The 26507-nt window shown below is 33.9% G+C and overlaps 1 protein-coding gene across 1 annotated transcript in view; it reads right to left on the bottom strand.

Annotated features, from left to right (window-relative positions):
• The window catches only part of LOC118184127 (uncharacterized), a 68857-nt gene that overhangs the window by 40740 nt on the left and 1610 nt on the right, over window positions 1–26507 (bottom strand). Inside the window, exons 2-3 of the mRNA XM_035353777.2 lie at window positions 17902–18022; window positions 6410–6546 (exon numbers count right to left, since the gene is read on the bottom strand). Of these exons, the coding sequence (XP_035209668.2) occupies window positions 6410–6546; window positions 17902–18022 (258 nt within the window). The remainder of the gene's footprint in view (window positions 1–6409; window positions 6547–17901; window positions 18023–26507) is intronic.

Here is a 26507-nt window from a genome sequence, read left to right as displayed (position 1 = left end):
TTTTGAATAATTCATTGAGCCGAAACAAAGCAACACGATTCGCGAAACTGTACGATAAAATTGAAACTCATCTGAGAGCATTCGATACATTAAACGTCACGTCTAACAAATACGCATGTATATTATACCCTCTCGTTGAATCTTGTTTACTGGAAGATGTTGTTAGAGTATGGGAAAGAAGCTTAGGTTTATGTGAAACCAGTAAATCATTAAACAAACTTACTGCGTTAATGAACTATCTAAAATCCTAAGTAGAGGGTGAAGAGAGAATATAGCTGGCAAAGCAAGGTTTCGGTTTCGAAAGGTAAGGTCAAATATTCTACCCTCCCGCCATTTGCTAATGAAACGCAAACATGAGGTCCATGAACGCAAAACATTCCTATTGCCGTTGGACATTTCGACGTCAAAAACGCTGCGAAAAGTAAACAAACTGTCTGCTTTTTTTGTGGAAAGGGTATTGATTTATGAGCATGTAAAGCTGCATTAAAAATGCAACTAGATGATTAGAAAAAATTATTATTATTGAAGAAATCTTTTTTTTTTTTTTTTTTGTGTGTGTGTGTGTTGCAGAATCGGGCATAGGGTGTGAGACTGCAGGTCTAAAACTATTTGCGAAAACTGACGCGGCAGCCACTGCCGCAGCAATTCGTGCATTAATCGAAGATTTATTGCCAGAAGAGGTCGTCCAAGAAATATTTACAGCGACAATGGCACTAATTTCGTTGGAACTGAAAATATCTGTTAAGATCGATAGATTGGAAAGAAATTGTCATTCAACTAGTATGAGAATACAGTGAAAATTTAATCCCCCAACTGCTTCATGGTGGGGCGGTTGGTGGGAGAGGTTGATGCAAACAGTGAAGAAGATGTTGAGATATGTTCTCTGAAAGTATTGTGTCTCTTGTTGACTATACTCCGTGATGTCGAATCAGTGCTTAACTGAAGACCCATCACATACCTTTCAGAAGATCCAAGTGATCTTACGGCACTAACTCCTTCAATGTTTCCGCAAGTTGTGTGCGACGTCGGAGTACCAGACTTAGACCACCTAGATACCATAAATCTGACAAAAATATACAAGTTCTTGCAGAAATAAAGAGAACACTTTCTCTAAAGATTTTGTAATGAATATTTAGTTATCCTAGTGCAAAAACCACTTAAACGATCTACTGGGACTATCAACAAAAATGACTTGGTGTTTGTCGGCAGTGACAACAAGAAGAGAATAGATTTGCCAATAGGTCGCGTTAAAGAAACATATCCTGCAAAAGACAATGAAGTACGTGTTGTCAAAGTGAAAACTGCAACAAATGAACTCCTAAGACCTGTGAAACGTATTTATCCTCTCGAACGTGATAGACCTAATTTGTTTAGTGACTTTAACATGAACAGAAAGAACTGTGCCAATGAGTGTGATAGTGATACGAACTATCAAACTAGATATGGACGTAAAACTGTAAAACCTGTTACATAATTTTAAATTGTTAATTTTTCATATTTGTGAAAGTTGTACTTGAACTATTGTTTGATTATTGATAAATTTTGTTTTGATTTTCCCATCTCATCATTGTAAAATGAAAAGAATCCTCCCACCTTTTGATTTTACATGAAATTTTATTTTTTATTTTACATTTGATGTTCTTGCCACTAGATGGCGGATATTCTTCCCATTTTTTTGCTCTAACTGAGATCTGAGAGAGACTGTAGCGTGAGAACGGAAGCAAAAGATGAACGCTGTTTAGAGTATTTGTAATTGAGCTCCTTCTAACAATCACATTCTTAGTAAATATTTGTAAATACTAATAAATAGTGTTGTGTCTGTTTAAAAGAAGCTTCCTATTTTTAGTCTTATGAGTTCATATAAGAAATCCTCTCAGCCAAGAAGAACAACAAAAGGCAAGTTTACCTTTTCGACATCTTTTATTTGACCTTCTAAAATAACAAAAGGTATTTCCGGAAAAATGAAGACTGCATCAGTTTACAGCATGTCTTGGATTTGCAGCGAAAGATGATGAAATGCCCTATCTGTGGTGATTTGTTTTGCTATACCAGACAATACAAGAAATTAAACTGTTTTAGTTTAATAGTCGAGTAGAATTAAGTCACCTATATATGGATTAATATTCACAGTCTCAGGAGATAATCCATGCTTATATCTCTAAGCAATCTAACCGCACAGTGAACAAACATAGAAAGGAGAATACATCACTTTTATTTCTGTGAATATTCACTATTCACAATTTCTTTTATGCTTGTGAAGGAAAATGTCGCTGAATGAAGGATATTGTCTGAATGTTACCGCTAAGGTGCAAAAGTCGTTAATGTGCAGTCGTTAGTCGAAAGTCGTTAATAATTACCCAGAAAATCTGCAGATTATCTGATTTGCTCCGTTAAAGTGCAGAATCAAGAGATTTCCTCATGTTAAGTAGGTAATGTGCACATTAACGGTTTCCGTATTGTTAAGATCTTTGCTGAAACAACAGCAACGTTTCTGTACGCTTAAATTAACAATAATGTTATTTATTTTTTGATATAAAAAATAAAGTTTATACAATAAAACAATCAACAAATTAGTTAATAGAATCAACCATCAGTCAATTAAAAAACTATAATGCAAAGAATAAAAAGCTTTAAAATATAACTACAATTAATGAAATGAATTGGCAAAACATATTATAAAATTATGCTCACGTATTAGTGCAATCTAACGGTTAGTGACACTTTGAATTACATAGGAACTAGATTTTGCGACAAGCACACCTATTTGTGGTACATTTAGCTTTACAATTACAAATATAATACAGTAAAATTTTCTGAAACCCTTACCGATCAACAAGTTAAAAGCATCGCTGTTTTAAGCTTGCAGAAACGTTGTTGTTGTTGTTCTAGCAAAGATCTTGTTTTCGCTTGAACAAGTGCCTAGTAGGTAATGTGTAAGTAGTATAGATAATTTGTAGATTACCTAGGTAGTTTAGAAATGAAACCATTTTTTTCACTTTAACGGATCCTGCAGAATAACCGATTTCCGCACTTTAGCGGTAACACGAACACTAATAAGCAGGATGATTTACAATATGTATACTAAAACTTTCTTCTTTAGTGAGGCCTTTCCAGGCTGTTCTACTCGTTTACTTAGTGTTTCAGATAATGATTATGATGATCTTGTCCACTATTTGCCTTATACTAAAGATTTGTTCATCAGTGAACCCGCCTTTACAGAAGCCACACTAATAGTCGCCAATTATATTATCTATATAAACAATCAATATGTTATAAAAATATTAGATAATAATTTACAAAATGCGTAGAGTAAAACCTATACCTCGATAATTTGAGAATTCCAAGGTATCTGCCTTTTGTATGAACCAGACAGATGGTACTAAGTCTCCATTATTTTGGTATTACTTCCTTCCTTGTTTCTAATAAATTCTATTAAATGTTGCAATTTCTTTACAGTGTCTCTACAGTTAAAATTTTAAATATGTGTTATTTTAGATCCATTGTACACTATGTCCACAAAAAGTCTTCACCCGGCTTTTATTTTTGCCACCGTTGGTCATAGATATATATTTCCAGCTACAGGTGGTAGGTGACGGAGGACAGGGACACTTGGTGTCCAACAAAGGTAAGCAGGTATATGTCCCACTGTGTCCACTATCTTAAAGCAGCAGCTCCCGAGACCCAGGAGGCCTGCCTCGCTAATCTATTCGATTCTCTGTGAAGTCGTATGAAAAAACTGGCACCTGGATGATGTTACATGAATGCATTAGCTGCATGAATATATAAGCATTAGCTGTTAGAATGCATTGATGATGCTCTTGGGTGCACTTTGCCGCAATTCTTACATACATCAAATACCAATAAGAATACTAATAATTTTTAAATACATCAAATACTTGCAATACTACACTAGTATAATCCGTCAAATTAGATACTTTAATACATTGGATACGTGATTAAGTTACATGGGTACATTGGCTATGTACTTGAGAGCTTGATTACAGTAAGACACTTGAATACATTAAACCTGCTTACATTCATTATTTCAGAATTTGCGTACATACATGCGTTAATATAATAGATACATGATTATGTTATATGAGTACTGTTTATATACTTGAATACTCGATTGAAATAGAGACACTTGATTAGTTGATTGTATTATCCTATATACATTCATTATATGAGTACTTGAGTACGGTTGCTGACACTAATATATGCATATATACAATAATTATTGGATACATTAAGTACTTATGTATCATAGTTTACAATAATAACATAAATTCATATAAAAACTTCCAGCTACAAAAAGAAAAAAAATGACACAAGGATTCATGTTTTAATGTTTTGAAATTAAAATATCTGATGTGGACCGCATGACTTTCTTGCACGGCCTGGTGAATAACACACATTTTAGTTTAGTTACACAGATAACATTTGAAAGTCAAATATATCCCTATTCTAACGGTTTTTGGATAATGGAAACTGCTTGATTAATGAGTATTTTTTATCATATCACTAAGTAGTATTGTTTCCTAGCACATTGTGGTTACTGATGAGAGATACTAAGCAATAACTGAAGATTGCTCTTCTCAACCATTGTAAGAAGATCAAAAGCTATTCTACCCTAAAAGTCTCAAAAGCAAGTTTATCTTACACTCAAAGGAAGTGATATCACCGAGTAAAGGCTATGTGCCAAAATCATCCCTCATTTTTTTCGGGGATGTGATCATACTATAAGAATAATCTTACACTAGAATAGAGATTTAATGGAAACACGTGAAACTGTACAATGAAAGTAACTACTATGGTCAATGAACACGATCTACTATGCTCAATGAATACTTGTTAAAATAAGCACTTGCATTACGACAAATCATAAGGATAAGTGCAATAAGTTGACCATATGTGATTCAACATCAAAAAGTTTAGTTCGTTCAGTTTCCCAATTCTAGAACATCTTCAACCATGATTCAGCAGCTTATCGAGTAGATGAAGATTAGATATGCTCTGGATATATATATATAAGAAAAATAAAAAAAGAAAGGTTTCAGATTTTAAATCACGTCCAAAGGGGCGTTTTTTTAACGTTATGTGTGTTACCTTTATTTATTAAATAGCATGTTTTTTGCACTTAAACCATAAAATCCGGTTCAACAGCAATGTCGCAAAATAATTTTAAAATGAACATATTTTAAGAAGTTCCCATACACAATTCGGCGCGATGGAGATAGAAAGGTATTTCCGTAGAGTGTTGCCATTGCTCGCTTTGAAATCGTCGAGTTTGTTAATCAAAAATTAGTTAAAGTTTTACAAAATATGAAATCGATAATGAAACAAATTCTAAATTTGGGACTTTCCAGATGCCCATATTCGCAGTAGGATTACGTCATTCAAAATTCCATGGCTCTAGGTACCGTTGTTTTATGACAATGCGAGAAACATATATACATTTATGCAGATTCTTCATTATTTAATTTCTTCAAATATAATATAGGGCGATAGTAGTTGGTGGCAACGATTTGAAAAGTGATAACAGCTTTTAAAATTTTCAACAAAAATTGCAAAAACGAAAACAATAGTCATCCAGGAACAAAGCCGCTTTGGACTAATAATTACATTTTCCTAACAGGTTAATTATGTTAATCGGTTGACAGTGTTATATACATGTCTACATTACATACATACATGGACAGTTTCAGATTTCACATTACTCACAAAAGGGCGTTTTTTTCATTTACAGATACATACACATTTCGAGAGCATTTGGGCTAACGCCACTTTGGGCTCAAAATATTTAAAAACAGCATAGCTTTAGAATTTCTAATGGACAGTCTCGGGCGCTATAATAGATAATATTGTTTCATTTCCAAAGTGTTGTCACTGCTGGCTTTGAAATTGTTCCGTTTCTTTAATAAAATTTCATTAAAATTTTGCAAAATACGAAATAGACAATAAAACAAATTCTAAATTCCAAATTCGGACTTCCAGGTGCTCATATTCGGGTGGAGGGTTACATTATTCAAAATTACCTCTCTAGGTATCGTTGTTTTTTTACAAATACATTCGTTTACGCAGATTATTTATTACTTAATTTCTTTAAATATAATACAGGAGGCTAATATTTGATGGCAACACTTTGAAAAGTGATTCAACGCAAAATCCCGTTTTGGGACTATTAGGCTTTCTTGGCTGACGCCATTTGGTCTAAAAATACTTAAGTAATTCCCATCTTACCACTATACAGAGGCAAGTATATTAATGATATTTTTGAGAGATAAAATTTTGTGTAGAACAGGAATGGTAAATTCGCCCGTAAAATGCAGTACAATTATGTATTTAATTGTATATACTACAGTACAGATTAGAAAATGATATATATCATGTTAAAAATGTAGTTGCTTACCATTATATTATTAATAACTTTTGCATAATCTTCGAGAAATATTTTGTTACGGTTTTCCTTTGCTTTACTTTTTTGAACGGCCAAGGCAAGGATTTTGTTAGTCTTTTGAAGTTCCTTAATTGCACGTAGGTAAGAGCCTAAAATTAAATGAAAATTTACAGATTAATATTTTGCTAAACGTGCCCAATATTTTGATGAAATTTATCACATATAACACGAAAGTTTATTTTATATTGTGAAAACATTAATCCCACACGCATTTGAGGTTTAAAAAATTATCTATTTTAATGAGTTTCCTTAGCTATAATGAATTCTTTTAGGCACCTTAAATCAACGACTATTGATTTGTTCTTGGTTTATTTTATTGAATATGGCAAATATCTGCTTAACACAGGAATGCTTTTTTGGAGAACTTTCTAGAGAAAACTGGCTTTTATTTAAATATTACATGTCGGAAAAACTGCTCCGTTCTCTAAGATACTAAAATTACTAAGAGGACAGCACTGAAAAAGTCTAGAAGCTCATTTGTTTGCTAAAGTTTAAGATTATACAAAATAAGACTGGTTTCAACAATTCAGTCTTGAATTGAAATTTTGAGCAGACATAAATAAAATGTGTAAGTAAGTATTTCTCATATTGTTGACACTTATTTACTTAATTTAGAAGTCAAACAAAAAAACATCAGCGTTATATTTTCAAATTTTTACAGGACTATTTCGATGGTTTTACCAAACCATAATCCTCAGGTGCCAAAGCGCAAAAGAACGAGATAAGATGTAGTGATTAAATAAGATAAGAATGGTTGGATAGGAGTTAAGCTAGTAACGCCGTCTATTGGTGAAACGAGAACTTAAACATAAATAATTTCCTTAAAGGCTGAAGAGAAAGATGAATTAAAAAGGGTTAATTAGGGTCGTTAACTAGAACAGAAAGATTTTTTGAATGTGAAACCCCTCTAGAAAATCTAATTCACCAATGGAAGATGTTGTTTATATAATTTTGGCTACAGAAAAATTGAAAGTGTTTCGAACCAACAATGCTGGGCAACAGAGGACTTCTACGTTTCCTTTTTCTAACATGTGCCTCATGTTCCTTAACGCGTAATTTTAATACTCTCATAGTTTGAACAGTGTAAATTAAACCACACTATAAATACCCAAAGAATTCATATCCGGAATGGGGGCTTTGAGTATGTAACTCGGAATTTTATTGATAGGAGAATAAATGACTCGAGAGTTAAATTTCTGTAAATACGGACAATTTGAGACCTAATTGATGGAAAGGAAGAAATGACAACAGAATTCTACTAAAACAAGAGTATGCATTTTGGTGTGCCTAGATGAGACTTTTTTAACTGCTTGATTAATAATGTTGAGTCAACAGCCCCTGCTAATAGCTCCTGCTTTTAAGTAATTTAGTTTTTGATCAAGAGCCAATTTAAAAATATAGGAATAAAATGAAGCTAATTTTTGTTTAGTCGGATGACATGATTTGAAGTGTGGTGGAAGGCAAACCGATCAAGGTTTACGGTAATCCGTAGTACTGAAGCTGAATGTGCTACGTGTGACCAAAATGTGGAGGAACGGAAGAGAATTGCATGTCTCAAGTTCAAAAGTGAGTTGAATAACAGGATCAATTGAATTCATTGCTGAAAAACCTTTATTTAAATCATCTTTATTACCGTCAAACAGGGAAAAAGTATCGCCTACGTAGCGGAATCATACCGGGAAGTTTAAATTGTGAAATAATTTTGATTCATTATAATGTATGTAGATATCAGCTAGGATGAGACTGAGGGGGCTTCCCATGACTAATCCCTCAGCTTGCTTGCAATACTTATTTTAGAAAACAAAATACGTGTGTTTCAAATAGAGTTTTGAGTGAGGGAAAGGTAGCTAAGGTAGCTTTGGTAGCGAAGGATGATGGTTCGGTAAAACCATCGAAACTAGTCTTTTAAAAGTGTGCAAATATAACACTGATTTTGTTGTTTGACTTCTAAATTAATACTCGTTCGGCATGTTATTTTATCTTACTTATTTACTTACTTACCACCTGCCGAGTAGCTGTACCGCCTGTTATATGATTATCAGCATTTGTACTCAATTGCTGGAGCATTCTGTTGTCGAATTTATAAAGTTACTTCGGAAGATAGGTACTTGTGACCTGTGGTTATTAAAGAAATCCTGGGAGTTCTGAATGAGGATTTTAGCAATGTTTTATGCATTAAGATTTTGAGTTGACAGAGAATGTTTATTCTAGAAATCAGTGGTAGCTTGGATATAAGAAGTTATTCAGATGCATTTATACTGTACAAAATCAACTGGGTATATTAATGTACATCATATGTGCTGTTCACATATTTTTAGAATTCCTATGTAATATTTGTTTGCCACATGAATAGTAGTCACTTGACGCTAGCGAATGTTTACCAAGCCTTTTTGAGCTCAGTTAAAAATTACCCGGGAAATATGATGGAAATTTAGGTAAAAATAGCTATAACACCGATGTGCACAATCATAACAGTGTAATACTTCTTTGGCGAAATGAAGCAACTCCAATGATGGAACACAGCAATAACTTTTATTTAACACTCAAAAAAATGGCGACATACAAACAAGAAGAGAAAACACATTCTATCATTTAAAAATAAATTACATTCTTCGTGCGAGAGTCGCACGAGGCATTCGAGTCTGGTTTCAAATATTGCCATTCACAAATACCTTAATGTTCATCTATTTAAATTATTTAATCTACAAGATTTTAATATTATTTAAAGCTGTTACAACCTCTCCCCCAACGGAGAGACTTTTACCGAAGGGAAAAGTTCTGTAAATTTCGAAAGTTTATAAGCTCGGCTTGCTCGATTGCTTAAAGAGAAAAGGTTATTTCTCTTATAAATTTCTAAATTTCAGGCCAAAAAATTTTAAGTTTTAAACAATACTTTTACACCACATTTAAAAAGAAAGAAATGGAGAACGTTCAAATACATTAGTTGAGCATACATTAAATAATAAAATTAATTCTAAACGTGGTTACATACACTAAGAGTTACATTACTTTATTCTACTCAGAACATCTACGTTCTTGTGCAAAGATCCTTTGCGATGAATGACCTTAAAATTATAAGGTTGTAATGAGAGTGCCCAGCGCATCAATCTAGAGTTACATTTGGCGTTGGATTGTAGTCAGACCAAAGGATTATGATCAGTTTGAATCAAGAATTCTTGCTGACCATCCAGATAAAAATGCAGTTTCTTGATAGCGTAGATGATAGCAGCGCATTCCTTTTCAGTAGTACAATAATTCTTTTCAAACTTAGTAAATTTTTTGCTTATATACAAGATAGGATGTTCACGTTGTTCATCATCTAATTGGCATAGTACTATCTATACCCATGCCGTTGTCTGAGGCATCGGTTTGTATAATAAACCTTTTATCAAAATCGGGAGCATACAGAATTGGTTTCTTGCATAGCAACTCTTTTAAATTTTTAAAAGCTCTGTCACATATTTCAGACCATTGTATATTTCCTTTTTTTCTTACCCCCTTCAAAGCGTTCGTGAGGGGTGAAGCAATTTCTGAAAATCTCGGTATGTACTGGCGATAATACCCTACCAGTCCTAATAAAGCACGTACTTCTGTTTTGGTTTTAGGTGTAGGATACTCCTTTACAGCCAGGATCTTTACTTCATCCGGGGTTCGTTGTCCTTGTCCCACAACATGGCCTAGGTATCTCACTTGATCTTGTGCAAATTTACATTTTGATGGTTTTAGTCGTAAATTTGCTTTCTGTATTCTTTCTAGAACAGAAGTTAAGTTTTTAAGGTGCTCTTCCCAGTTTTCTGAGTAAATGGCAATGTCATCCAGGTATGGTACAGCAAAACCTTCGCATCCAGCCAGGACTTTAGTCATAACTTTGCTAAAAAAATATGGAGCATTTTTTAATCCAAAGGGTAAACGTAGAGGTCTGAAACTTCCAAAACTAGTTACAAACGTTGCATATCTTTGGGCTCTTTCTGTTAACGGAATTTGCCAGTAGCCTCTAGATAAATCTAATAGGGTAATATATTTTGCTTTTGCTACAGTTTCGATACGTTCTTCAATATTAAGCAAAGGATAGTATTCAGTTTTAGTAACAGCATTGAGTTTACGATAATCAATACAAGGCCGAGGATCCTTTGATGAAGATTCTATCAAAATCATGGGAGATGTATAGTCCGATTCTCCCGGCTCTATAATTTTAAGATCGAGCATTTTCTGTATTTCCTTTTTGAGAATTTCAGTCTGTCGGGGTGACAGTCTGTATGGCTTTATTTGTATTGGTTCGTTATTTAATAGCTCAACATCGTGACAAACTAAGTTTGTTAGTCCAGGATTATTTGAAAAACAACCAGAATATTTCCATAAAATCTTTCGTAAATCTTCTATTTGCTCGGATTTCAACCTTTTCTCGAGTTCATTCTCCTCTATGATGTCCGAGAAATTTAATATACTTGGATTGGAAGGTAAACGAGGAATGTCCATTTCTAAGTCTCCTTCCACTTCAGTTATCATATTAATCATTTCTGGTCTTTTGTAATATGGTTTAAGCATGTTAATGTGATATACTTGATTTGGCTCATTTTGTTCCTCGAAACTTACAATATAATTGGTTTCTGAAATTTTCTGCTCTATTTTTCCAGGTCCTTTCCACTGTACTTCTAGTTTATTTTGACGATTCGTTGATAAAACAAGAACTAAATCTCCTCTAGCAAATTCTCTTTTCACTGCGTTTCGATTGTACCATGTTTTCCTCCGTTGTTGAGCTTCTTTCATGTTTTCCACGGCAAGTTCTTGGCATTTCTTCATTCGATTAATAAGTTCTAAACGTAACATTATTACTTTCTTCAATCGGTTCTAGCCACTGCTCATAAAGTAAAGTGACTGGCGTTCGTAGGTTTTTGCCATGAACTAATTCTGATGGTGTAAAACCAGTGCTTTCGTGTGTGACTGTTCTGAGAGCAAAAAGAACTGATGGTAGATAATTCTCCAATCCGAAGTCGCTCCTATACATACGACTCTTAACACCCTTTTTAGCGTTCTATGGAATCGCTCAACGGGATTACTCTGCGGATGATACACAGAGCTTCTTACATGTTTAATGCCGAAACGCTCCAAAAATTCCTCTGTCAAAGCACTGACGAAAGAGGTCCCCTGATCTGTTTGGATCCCTTTTGGGAAACCCATACGACTGAAAATCTGTAAGAAAGCATCAATCACAGATGGTGAAGAAATGTCTGTCACCGCTACAGCATCTGGATATTTGAACGACATACACAGAGCTGTAATAATATATTTTTTTCCAGTCTTCAAAATAGGTAGCGGACCAACGGCATCGGCATTTATTTTAGTGAATATTTCGGAAATTACTGGTACTAATGTCATTGGAGCCTTCTTTTTGTCATTTCCTTTTCCAGCGCGCTGACAAGCATCACAGGTTCTTACAAAATCTTCAGTTTCTTTGTAACACCTCGTCCAGTAAAAATATCCAGCAAGTCTGTCTTTGGTCTTTTCGACACCCAAATGACCAGAAGTTCCTTCGTGGCACATCTTTATAATTGACGGCTTGAGTTTTTCAGGTATAACGACAAGCTGTCTTTCAAAGCCCATTTTATCCGTCGTTTTTTTAACTAAAAGTTCTTTTCCTGTCAGACTATAGTTCTCATTTTTGCATGTACCTTCTTTAACTTCTTGGATGATTTTAGACAGTTCCTTATCAGCAAGCTGAAGTTGGGCAATTTCTTCTGAGTCAATTTTTACCAGTTTCATGAGAGCTTCATCTTCCGTATTTAGTTCCGGTAAATTATCTTCTTCTTCAAAAACATCTCTGGATGCTTTATTTTCTTCCTTCATCGGTTCCAAGAGCTTCTCTTCAGCTATTTCTCTTTTCCTTTGAGCTCTAGTAGAGACAGCATTAACTTGGTGAGGACAACTATCAGGCTCCTTTCCTTGTTTATTCAACAGTGCAAAAGTTCGATTGCTTAATAAATACCTTCCTTTGTCGAGTTCATTTCTAATAATGGCAGCCTTAGTTATTACTCGCCCAAGATCGCAATTTAGTTCGATCTCAGCCAATGGTAAACAGGTTGGATTCAAGTCTAATGGCTGTTGCACCCACACATTTTCACCTGTCAGCATTTCCGGCGTGATGTATTTGCGACAAACTATATCAATACTAGCACCTGTATCCCTTAATATAGGAATTTTATGACCATTTACGTAACTCATACTAGTATAAGGTAATAGAAATTTATCGTCTGGTTTTGCACTAATTCTGTTAAGATTAGCAGGAGATTCAGTACTATTCTTAAGTTTTGGACATTGGGGCCTTAAATGTTGATAGGACCCACACTGATAGCATTGTGGCGTCTTTCGTTTTTCATATTTATCATCTGGACGTGGACTTCTAGGTCTATGAAACAAGCTTTGCGTATTAAATCCTGATGACATTTTGTTTTCAGTTTTATTTTTATTATCTGAACTCAATTTACCTTGAGTTAGTGCATTGTATCTTTCTTTCTGCCTATCCACTACAGGCTTTTTTTTAAAGTTTCCGCAAACGTTTTCATAGGCATCAAGTTTTTCAGTTAATTTTTGAGATGAAATCATCTCTACCCACTCATCAAGAAAATGATCTCGAATTTCAGGAGGAACTCGACGCTTAAGTTGGTCAATCACCATCAAATCTAGCAACTGATCAAAAGTCTTAACTCCTAGACCAGTCACCCATTCCTTGCGATAATTTTCTATTTCATAATTGAAATCCACCCATGTGGATTCGGTACTCTTTTGATGTTTCATAAATTTCTGCCTAAACTTTTCCGGGCTTAGTTTAAACCGTCTTAACAATAAATTCTTCACGTGTTCATAGTCTTTAGCTTTATCGGAGGGTTCTCTAGCTATTAACTGGGTTACTTCGTAAGGAAGTAGTCCTAGTAAATGAGATACAAATTCTTCTTTATCAATTTTAGCCCATTCTGCTTGCCTTTCAAACAATAGCAAATATAGACTGATATCTCCTTTCTTGTCATCGAATTTCTGCATAAGGTGACGCAGCTCCGTTTTCGGCCGGATCTGTCCGGTATTTTGAGACTTTGTCTCTGCTTCAAGTCTTAATCTCTCTAATTCATACTGTTCTTTCCTTCTCCGCTCTTCCGCTTCTTCCTGTCTCCTACGTTCTTCTCTTTCCCTTTCCTCTCTCTCTTTCCGTTCTTCTCTTTCCTCCCTCTCTTTCCGTTCTTCCCTTTCCTCCCTCACTTTCCGTTCTTCTATTATTGTGTCTAAGACTCCTTTGACGAATACTTCATCATAATCTCTACTTTCAACAATTTTCTGTTTTAAACTGACTGTTTTCAGATCTGCAGTCACATGAACTCCCAGTTCAGCCGCGAGATTTTGCAAATCTTCCTTACGAGCTCTTCCTAAGTAAGACATTGTTTCTATGTTTAAAATTAACGAACACTATGTTCTTTATATTTCCTCAAAATAGCTAAATTCAATTACTTTAGTTAATGCAGTCAGGAATCACGAAATTAAATGCACTTTAAGTACGTATACCTCAAAAATGAAATATTTAAATTATATGAAGTTCATTCTCTCTACCACATTAATTGTGATTAAAATAAGAATAATAACATACAGCAATATATATATCTACCGTCTGCACAACTAAAATGAATATTAAATATAATATCAAATACGGTAATAAAATAAGACAATTTAATATTAACAGGAAGTAATAATCTGGTATCACTAATATTGCGTTCAGTGATGAACTAATAACATAAAGCAATTCTATATAAACATTAAGTAATAATCTGGTATCACTAATATTATGTTCAGTGATGAACTAATAAAATAAAAATACGCACGATTATTCGATCTCGGTCAGTGCCTCCAAAAATAATTAAGACTGTGATACTTCTTTGGCGAAATGAAGCAACTCCAATGATGTAACACAGCAATAACTTTTATTTAACACTCAAAAAAATGGCGACATACAAACAAGAAGAGAAAACACATTCTATCATTTAAAAATAAATTACATTTTTCGTGCGAGAGTCGCACGAGGCACTCGAGTCTGGTTTCAAATATTGCCATTCACAAATACCTTAATGTTCATCTATTTAAATTATTTAATCTACAAGATTTTAATATTATTTAAAGCTGTTACAACAGGTTACTGAAGTATATAATTACTATATGCACACCAAGCAACAAATTAACCGTTTGACTGCTACGCGGCGCAAAAGCACTGCGTTCATTTGTCCCGAAAACTGCGACGCAGTTAGTTATTTTAGAATGCACTCGTGTTACAAAGTACGCGTGAGGTCAGACTACGTTCACACCCTCAAAGCAACAAAGACACACTAAAACTGGCAGCGCAAAAGCGCTGCGTCGCGGTTTTCGAGACAAATGAACGCAGCGCTTTTTGCGCCGCGTAGCAGTCAAACGGTTAAGATAAATTACAGATTATAAAATATGATTTCTCAAAGTTAAATCAGGAGCCAAAGATGTGTGTTGCATCCTAAAATTTTGCCTTTATTTCTTCAAGAAGTAAAGCTATAGACAATCTAGGGCATCAGTACGATGATGTGGCGCGTATTAACTAACGTAATCTGTATTAATTTGGAAAACACAGTATAATTAACCTAGAACTTGATAGGGACGCACATTTTTTTTTTAAAGTTACCAATGGCGAGTTGTTGCCGTTTATAAGTATTGCATACTACTAAGGATGGAAGCGGTAGTCTCTTTATTATGAAGGCACCTAATAGGTGGGTCACAATTGCCTATGAAGGGAAGAAGAAATTACATCTATGCCTTCTCCGGATTTCAAACCCGGGCACTTTGGTCAGCGGTCAGAGTCACTAAACACTTTATAGTCTGTCTTTACGCATGCATACATGAGCATACATACATGTCTGAATCACGAGGAACAGGAGAACATGTCTGAATCACGAGTCTGAATAACAGGAGAATGCCATCCATAATGCATTAACACTCACAAAACGCAACATTTTTAACACTATAGGATTTATTTAACACAAGAGCGCACTGAAATATTTATATCATAGTTATTTCGAGAAGTTCCCTATCAGGGACGGCTGAATATTGGTAGTTAGCTTAAACCCAGGAAAAAAGGGTGGCTGCATGGTAGGTTTTCTCCCATAGGCAAAGTGAATACAAAGCAGCTTACCTCACCTCAGGAAGTCCCCACAAAGGCCTCCCTCCTCGTAGGCAAACAGACCGGTGCCTTTGCGGTATATCAACCTAACATAATTAGGGAAATACAGCAGAATTCGGCTGAGGCATTACAAAAATATCAGGCTGTGTCAAAAATATCAAACACGGCTGAGTCAAAAGTACAATTTTCTGGAACAAGATATTTGTTTATGCACACTTTGAACATTACTTACTCTCTAGAGCCACCATGCCACCCTGCAGAATTTAACATCTCAAGAAACTGTAAAACACCAGCTAAGCTAGAGGCCAAGGCTAATTACAGTGATGGCTCGAAAGTAGAGTATGAAACGCTCAGTGGATATTGTGTAATTTATAGAAACACAGTTAAGGTTTAGAAGAAATGCAACCAAAACATTTCAGCCTGGTAAGCAGTATTAATCTTTGAGACAGAATATCGTCATTTTAGCAGCAATCTAAGGCAATTGCTTCATAAATCTAATTGTTAGGGCCATACAAAAACTCCTTATTGTTGTTGTAAAATCTTTTATAGACCTGGCCTCTATTCTTTTCTTGCTTATACTGGAACACTCTAATGAGATTGCTGGAGCAATAGCTAAGAGAAACGACGGATTTCCATGTACATACAGTAGATCTTGCTACAGGCAGGATCTAATTTATGTGCTGAAAAGTAAACACGTGAACAGACTGATTACAGAGCAATGTTACTGAGAAACGGATACAACTGGCAAGAAAGTAATTTTTCCTCAAATAGGCCAGCCTAGTAAATGGCTCAGCTCATTTCACTCAGTATCTGACAGGTTACGGGTCTTTTGAGCTACCTCTACAGTTTCACGTAAAATTCACCAGTGTGCATGGGGGGTGGGGTGGCCTGGGATCAGTATTACATATTTGATTGCAGAATTGCCATCTTCGCAAACATTCTATAGACCATAGTCATTCATGGTCAAAAAATGCATGCACGAATACTCATGCCCTAAAATTCCCTACATTGCGACTGCATTAACATCGCTAATATCATTGCCTGCAGTTTCGAATAAAACTGAAATTTTTGTCTACATAAAATATACCTGCGCAGGAGTAATTCGTAACACTAATTATGGCATTTTTTAACTGTATTACAGAGTATATGTAAGCTTTGCAAGTCGGATTATTAGAATTCTGAATTTTATATTTCCTTTTTTTACTTATTTTATACTTCGCCCTTAGGCACTATGTGAAAACAGAAGGATGGCATGTGAAGGTCTGTTTATGGAAACTGGCTCGTATCCACGTTACACATGGGGAAAACCAAGAAAACGCCCATGCAGCCAACCGTTCGCCGGGACTTCTCGAATACCAGACCGAACTACTAGTGTTCAGTGGCTTTAACCACTCAGCCGCTGGTGGGCCATGCTTATGATTTCTTGTAACTGCAAATTTCATGCCTTTAATTTTCAAACTAGTTTAATTCTGTATTTATAGGCATTTCGTTACATATGTTTCCTGTTCATTTATAATGTTTGTATATTTATTTTTATCATCGAACAGCGTGATTCAGAAATATGTATTAATGATAGATATCTCAAAATTAGTTTTCTTACTGAGGACGCTGGCTGACATCCTAATGCCTCAGTCCACTGACGGAAGGGAAAAAATAAAGGCATTTATTGAACTTCAAATTATTAGCTAAAACTTGTCACCAAATACGAAAACAAAATAGTAACGGTTGCATACTTCTCAAAACATTTATAAACCTCACAAATTATACATAAATTTGAAGCAGAGCATTATTGTACTATTTCAAGCACAGTACTATCTATTGAAAAAACGCATTATTTAACCACATTTTTAGTCAAATATTTAGAATGTTAGACTGATAGTTTGTAATTTTATTCCTTTTCAATAGAAAAATGAATCTATATGCAACTTAGTTGAAGCTCAGTAAAAGATGTACCAATTCTTGAAAAGATGCGTTAGTGATTTGTGCAATGAAGTGAATGTTTAAACTTCTAATTTAAACACGTTTAGGTGGCAACGTTTTCAAGCTTGATCTTACTTGTCTTTCAGATAACTAACGATTCGATTATTTCTCTTGAGCACTTACCGGTAGACAAATTTTCGCTTTGGGAAAGGGTTTAAAGCAAAAAAAAATATGTTATTGAGTTTTAGGAGGTTGAGGTTACTTAGTAATGAAGAAGTTTAATTTTTTTAGAAAAAAAGCTTTCTTTGGAGGATACTTTTACAAGAGACAAACATGAAAACGTTACCTCTTATGATACTTGCAGTGAGAGAACTATGCTCATTTCTAGAACTCTTTTCCCGATAGAGTAGAGAAATTCTTTTCTTCTTTATCGAAGCATTCGATCTGTTTGAAGATTCTAAAGCCATCTGCATAAATGAATAATATTTGGGAGAATATAACTATGAAATAGCCGAATGCATAATATACATATGTAGATAGATATAATGTAAACCAAAGTTTAAAAATTTCAAAATTAAGATAATTACTAAGTCGCGCAGTATGCTGTGATGTCAAATAATCAAGAAATAATGATTAAATCAAAAGTGGATGTGTATTATAGTGGCTTTTAAATTAGGTACATCTTTCAGACATATTTCACTTTTCTTTCCCAGTCAATTTATTATTTAATCAATTCAACTTGTTATTTAATTAACTCCTTTTCCAAGTTTCGGGATTACTGTCTTTTGTATTATTTCACAAATTTAGGCTTATTACAGCTCTTTAAGAATAAATTCCTCTGTTGTTTCAATTTGTAAACTTTAGTTCTGCAAAATTGCCTTAAAAGATTATTGACTCTTCTTTTGAAATTTACTTGGTTATGTTTCCTTAAATTTTGACTTTAAATTGAATTAGTCTTGTTTTGAAGGGTTTTTTTTCCAATTTCACTTTTTTTGTTAGGTTAAACATTTTTTTGAAACATATTAATTTAGCAAGTTGCTTTTTATTTGCCCAACTGTTTTGCTGGTTTCTAAATTTATACTACTTCTTAATTTTCTGTAATATGATTTGTTTAAGGTCACATCGTAGCAACTCATCTTGATGGGCGTTAAAAATTAATTTAATTTGTAATAGCATTCTTTAATAATAATAGAAAAACTTTAATGGTCTGTATTTATTTTAAACTACCTTAAATTTGTTTTTGACTAGCGATTTGACTTCTTTTTTTATTTTTTCATGAAGGGATATAGTAATCCTTCAGACATAATTCAGAAATTGGCTCTATTGAAATTTTTCGAGTGTTGTTTAAAAAAGACTAACGAATTTTCAACTCTGCTACATATTATAATTTTATATTATGTTTTGCGTATTATCGCAACAAACCTTAAAACAAATTGGCAAATTTTCAGAATGAGCCAAACTCTGGCATTCATCCGCATGACGATTCTTCAGGCAACCATGCTCATAATATTCCTTCAGTCAAGCAACGTCGCCATTTTCACATGCGTTCTTTTTGTTGTATTTCAATGGCTTTTATAAACAAATCTGTTTCAAGCCTTAAGCTTAAATGCGCTCTTATGGAATTTTACACCGCTGAAAGAAAGTGAAATAAAATTTCTCTAGAAACACAGGATTTTGACGCAAAATCTCCAAGGAAACAACGAGGAGATGCGTGTGGTAGATAGTGATGTTACCCGAGGTTGTTCGGTGCCGTATCCCCTCAATTCTCTGAATTTTGTTTTAAGTGTGAACAGATCGCTGTGTACTTGGAAAAAAGAATAGCACAAAAATCATGGAAAGATTTTGAGAAAAATGAAAAAAAAATTAGTGTATCACGCAATACTTATTTAGTAATTAAAATTTTAAATTACTAAATTGCGTTTCCTTTCCAGACGTTGGTAATGTTTGCCAGCTTACAATAAATATGGATATTTCGGGAATCTTCTGCTATACTATTAAAATCTGTGCGCGTTTGTCTGTTTGTTTGTGATACATCTCCTTCGGAATAGAGGGGGAATTTTAAGAGAGGTAACCCGGATTCTAAACATTCATGAGAATCCATTTCTACCATTCTCATCTTCGTACGACTTTAATCAGACAAAATATAAATTAAAAGCTCTGAAAATGCTAATTTTCGCATCCTTTAAGTTGCGTTTATCCCTGAACTTTCTTAATGTACGACATGCTGCGCCGAAGCGCATACGAGGTGAAACTTTAAAATTACCATGCGTATTTTCCAAAAGAGAGGCAGAGAAAATTTTTTATGGAATCACGATGCTCATTTATTATTTTTAAAATATATATGAAAGATTTTATTCAAATTGAAATATTTGACATATTTTCGTTTCAGGTGTACCTAGAACTTTGCTTTGACCTTAACCAGCTAGTCGTTTACAAAAAGTCGCGAAAACCATCAGCTTGCAAATGATAAGCAACTTTTACCTTTTCATTTATAGAAACTCGCCAACTTATCCCAAGGTGGTTGTTTTAATACGCTTTTGTTTCAGTTTTGATTTTTTTCTATCTGTTAACAGGATTTGCAAACACTTTTGATTGAATTGTGTATTGACTATAAATAAATGCAGACTGTAAGTATGATAACTTTAAATACATGCCTATATATATAAACTATGTAATGCAAATATAAAGTAAATCTTTAGTGCTTCCAGTTGACAACGAGTATTACTCAGTTACATTCTGCTTTCATATAAAACTCAATCTCTTAGGTTTCATTAAAATTACGGAATAAATATGCGATATCAGTATATTTATATTTTCTCCGGGGGGCACACTATGAACATCTTTTAGATATAGTTGATTATTAATAGCAAATTCAGCCTTTTCCAAAATTATTTATTATTTATCTCGTGGAAAAAATCGAAATATTAAAAGAGATATGTGTAAAAATTCCAAATTGCAAAGCTTGCGGAGTGTTTGCAGTGCATGTAACGTAACTCAAATTTAGTGGAAATGGAGTTAAATATATGTAGAAATGTAAAGTAATACATCTGTAGTGCTCTAAACGATCAAAGCCTTAACTTAATAATTTTGCTCAGAGTTGAAAATACTGTATAAAGTAGAGAATACATCCCTTTTCAAGAACAGAAAGCAGAAATCTTATTCTTTCATTTGATTTCAAATAAAGTTCTTCAGTTGAATATCTTATTGCAAATGCATCTCAAATGTTGAGGAATATTTTACATGACAGCACAGTAGAATCCTGATGACCATAAATTATAGAAACTGAGAGTTAAAACGATTTTAAGTGAAGTATCGAGCCATTTGCTATAAAATTCTATTACAGGTATAAGCTCAAGCAAGGCAGGCTTAAGATAAGAGAATCTAAAAGAATAAACTTTTTTTTTTGGTCCAGTGGCAGATTGTGAACAATTACAAATGTAACCCAGTCCATTAATCGATACAAGGCCGGATGTGTTGGTCTCTTTATTATGGAGGCACCTAATAGGTGGGCCACCATCGCCTTTCCTATGAAGGGGCGGATAGTTACAACCATGCCTTGTCCGGATTCGAACCCAGGCCCTTCGGCATCTCAGTCAGCTACCCTGACCACTATATCGACTGCGTGGCTAAAAGACTAAACTTAATGGGGCAATTCAAACTAACAAGAGTGGGATGCTTTAAAGGGAGTAAAACAAACCAAAAAAATTTTTTTTTTCAAAATCGATTTTCTGATTTTGATTTAAAAGTATATGGTGTACTTCGGTGATTCCAAAAATATAAGCATTTACGTATATTCCTATCGTCAATCTAGGCAAAAAGTACCAGCAAACAAGGAAATTTAACACCAATAATGTTTAAGCGTGAAGTTAAAACACAATCATAAGATATTTTTTTAACTTGTTTTTATGGTTTATTTGATTGAAAAAAACACGCGAGGGATATCTGTCTAATGAAAGCGATACCTTTGTGGAGGAATTTCTTAAGAAAAATGGCTTCTATCAAAGTTACACACGGGAAAAACAATGAAAATGATCACGCAGACAGCCCGTTTGCCTAGAAATTTTAGTTATATTTGACAGATTAATTTTCAATACCTCTGTGTGTAATTTAACTGAATAAAGAGGATCTGTTATGCTCACATTTTCGACGGAATGATTAGCGGAAATATCTGCACATATCTCAGCTGATATTTAATTGAGTATTTTATACAAATATCTTGTATCTGTGATTAATTAATTAAACATCGATCTGCTTGTTCAAACTTCCATTGGAATGATTGGCGCAAGTTTGGGGAGATGTTTGCCTATTTGCTGATCGATAGGAAAATACGAAAGTACCAAAATCTGTAACACATTTAGGTTTAAAGCGTCAAACGAAATAAATTAAAGCAAAAGTTTCGAACTAACTGATCTTTTTAAGCTTCTTTCTAAATTAGCAAGATTTGTTGCAAGTTGGAGCAAGAATGTTGCACAAAGTCGCCAACAGATTTGTTTTTGGTCGATGGAGCACCCCACACCCCATGATTAAAGAATCAAAATATTTAACATTAGTAGTGAAAAATACCAACAAATGTTCCCCCCCCCCCCACAATTTCACTAAAGTCTTCTCTGTGACCAAAAATCAACTCAAAGACATTAAAGTACTCAGTCGCTATAATTCGAACCATGTTTCTTTTATAATATTGTTTTTGGTACGACAAATTAACGTTGCACCGCAACTGAATACTGTCTTGAAAATGCAATTTCATATCCTGATTTTTCTAATAATTTTTTTTTCCAACGGCAGATTGTAAACAGTTACAGTGTAACCCAGTCCATTAATCTATACAAGGCCAGATGTGGTGGTCTCTTTATTATGGAAGCACCTAACAGGTAGGCCACCATCGCCTCCTGTGAAGGGGCGGACAATTACAACCATGCCTTTTCCGGGATTCGAACCCAGGCCCTTCGGTATCGCACTCAGCTTCCTTAACCACAATACCGACTGGGCGGCTTTTTTGTAACAATTGCATTTATAGGAAAAACGTCTTTTTCTTGTAAAAAAGTACGACTTGTCCCTCCGTTGTAGGGGAGTCTAAAATTTCCATTATAATTGTGCTGGAATGTTGGTAAAATATATGCGACTGGTTGTTAGAAAATGGCGGAAAACAATTTCAATGTCAATGATAATGTTTGAAACACTATTTGACGATTTTAGCATGTATCGATAAGCAGTCAGATGCCCGTCAAAACATACAAAATTTTCTTTGCTTGAAAGACAGAATAATGCAACCTTAAAATGATGCTAATTGTTGCAAGAGTATCTAAGGGATGATAAGGTAGCGTAGTAAGAATTGTTGGCAGCTGTAGAAATATATGTTTTGACGGTTCAATTTTTAAATACTTATATAAAGTGCTATTCTTAATAAACCGAAGAACATTAGATATTTCCCTAAGGGCTTGATTTTGCAGAATTTGAGTTTATTTCTGCAGTAAGTCTCCATATGCGGGAGGCATAAGGGAAGGCTGGTCGGATTATCGTTTTATATAATATAAATTAATTGGGAAGAGAGACTGCTATGTTTTCCGAGAAGAGGTTAAGTTTAGCTGTAGAAATACTAAATGTATTTTTTAAAGTTTGGTTCAATGAGGTCTAAAAGTGAGTTTGTTGTCAAGTATAATGCCAAGGTATGCGACTTCTTACATCTAGTATATTTCTTCTTCAAATAGCAGGGTAGTAGCTGATACATTTGGGAAAACCTTTTTTTTAATATTTAAGTTTTATAGAATTTAGTAAAAATGTGCCTAAACAGGCAAAGCTGAAAATTTTTTATAATATTACTTATATAAATGCATTAATTGGGTACTTCCGCGGACTTTCAAGACACAATTAAACTACTAAAGAGAAAGACATAGCATCTGTTGATGAGGTGTCGGTCTGTTCTGTACGCTACTCTAAACGGTGTCGCCAACAGGATGCTGTCAGTGGTATGCAGCATTCAGAATGGCGGATAAATAGACAATTTTTAAACTTTTATACATTCATCTGATAACAGTATATCGGGATACCGGCCGTCTTGCTGCCGTGATCTTTTTATAACTGCACCTGTAGTTTGGAGGGTTTTCCAGTTCGTGAAACATTTTTTTCAGTTCCAAACTCTTCGGTGATAGACGTTAAATTCCCTTCTCAAGATTGCCAATCATTCCACCACGTCGAAAGGGGTTCTGATGTTTTCCTGTAGCCATGCTACACATACAGTACATAATTTCCCTTGCAGAAGATTGTCTGCAAATGCGCTTTTCTTTCTTCATTTTATGTTGATTTGCATTGCACACGCCGACTCGTCGCGTTTTCCGTGCCTTGACATACCATCTGATGTCATGGCACTGACATTTGCAAACGCATCACGTTTCATCTGAGTTGGGTTTTCATTGTATGGATCGCTAAAAAGTTGGTTTCAACAATTTTTAGGTTATATGTTGAAAAATAAATTTATTGCTGAAGTTTTGCACATTAGTGTAGAAGTTTTGCACATTAGTGTACAAGTCGAATCGAAAATTATTTATGATCAGGTTTCTTTGTTTATGGAATCTTACAGTAAGACAATGGTAAGTGAAATACTTCAAAGCATACAATGGAAATTCGCAAGGTCCATTACGAAGTTTTTAACGTTTCCATTTAAAATATAAGAAAACGTTTAAATGCATATACACGCTCGTATTATGCTAGTTTTGCGAGTAGTTAAAACATGAAGTTGTGGAGCGATAAGGCTCATTTATCTTCTACTTTTATTTTTGTAATCGGTTTATTTCGGCGAGAGACTTCTTAATTTAACAAGACGGCGTCTTTGGAAATAATTTATTAACATTTCCAATAGTGAATAAATGTTAAATAATTGTGAATTGCATATTTTTATTTAAGGATAAATACTAAAATCATTTGCCTGTTGTATCTTTTTAAATGTGTATGGATCCAGGTATAACGCGCTCCCGTATTTGCTTATAAACCGATACTCTTTTTAAATGTCAGCTTGACTATTCATGCAGTATAAGCACGTAAGCGTATACATTTGCTTTTCTGAACAAAAAAATAAAACTATGTGAAAGTGTTAAATTTATCTTACGCGTTATACATAACTGTTTACTGTGATGTATGAGTACTAGTCACAATTTTTTCGTCGCGTTACAGAATTTCGCGTTTTGAGCAAGTTTTATACAGGAGTCCATTATTACTTCATGTATGCCATGGAATTCAAAATTTTTGTGTGATTATTGGCGTGTGATAAGATGTACAGATAGAAAAATCTTTAATATTGATATAAAAAAGGCAAAATAAACTGTCCTTTAAAAGAATTCCCTTTACTTATTTCATTAAATATAGTTATATTTTTTAAATCAAAAATAACTTGGTATTGCTAGAGTCCAAAACAAAGTTGCTTTCAATCTCTGCTGCTCTGTGTTAAAATACCCTTTTCTACCCAAATGAACAAAATATATCATAGATAAGGAAAATTTAGAATTTGGGATTTTTTTGACGAACGTTTTTTTCAAGCCAAAAGCTGGGCTATACGATGTAAAATCTATTTTATATAATAAAATTTTCCAGAATAATAGCTGTCCTTATAGTAAATCGATCGCTTCGTGTGGGACATATGTTTCTTACCATTAACTACATATATATCTCAGCCGTAGTTAATGAATGGTAGGATACATATGTTTCACACATAGCGATCGATTGACCATAAGCACTCCTATTATTCTGGAAAACTTTATTATATGAAATAGATTTTACATGGTACAGGGTAAAGCATTCTTTGCATAACACAGCATTCAGCACTGGGCAACTCATATTTGTTCTTTTCCCTATGTTTATTTGTGTACAACGAGCACAGCTGCATCTTGATTTACAATTATTAGAAGATGATCTCCAACATTCAGGAAATTCTAAGTACTTCTTAACCCAGCGGTAAACCTTTAATGGGACATATATGTACCTTTAATAGTGAAAGGGTTAAACACTTGCTTGCTGAACATAATCAAAGAGAATACTCGTAATTAATCAAAACATTTTTTAAATTTTGGAAAGGTGTAATATATTTCGTAGTTAATGACATTTTTCGTACTTAGGAAATAATTTTCTAGCACACAAACAAAAAAACTAAAAAGTGATATCAAAACAGATTAATTAAACATTTCCTTCTGTAATAGTAGAAAAACATAAAACAACAAGTAGAGTTAAAACAATTAAAACAGTAATTTTTTACAATTAAAATTCAGTTTCTACGCAAAAGCAAGCTAATAACTTAAACGATAATTCCAGAATGAATTAAGCATAATTTAATTCGCAATAACAAAAAAGACGTTACTTTGTTGTTCCGAAGCTTAGTTTCTCTAGATTAGCAACAAATCCATAATTCTGCTAAGTTTCAATATAGTTATTGAAACTTAGCAGAATAATGGATTTGTTGCTAATAAAAATAGTTAAACAACCTATTACTCAGAGCCACCGAAATGGCAACTTAATCACCAGAAGTTCCAAGTCGTAAATTTCGAATATCGTCAAAGATTTATGCGGTGGTTGTGCTTTTTTAAATTGCATACCGATTTACTTATTTGATTCCTTCTTTCACAATTCGAAATTTAGATTCAATCCAGATAAAATTCGCAGATATATTTTAATTAATTATTTTAGTTTGTATTTTTTAGTAATTTTTCGCAAACTATTTGATTAAAGAATCCTGTGAAATTTTTACCATCACCTCAAAGTAGATTTATTCTTAGGCATACCTGCAAAAAATTAAAAGCTTTTAAATCAAAATCTTCCAAGATATATGTGAATGGATGAATTGGCGCATTTAAAAAAAATGGCATATTTTTCCTAAGAGATAATAACGCTAAATGTAGTTTACTCACTTTGTTAAAATTGTTTGAAAAAAATTAATGACGTACTTTTTTTACGGAAGTTAAAATAAAA

The sequence above is a fragment of the Stegodyphus dumicola genome, chromosome 12, assembly GCF_044657685.1.
Source record: "Stegodyphus dumicola isolate Sdum_Otavi_A_Nest chromosome 12, ASM4465768v1".
Taxonomy (NCBI): Eukaryota; Metazoa; Arthropoda; class Arachnida; order Araneae; family Eresidae; genus Stegodyphus; species Stegodyphus dumicola.
This window is presented reverse-complemented; position numbering and strand designations above follow the sequence as displayed.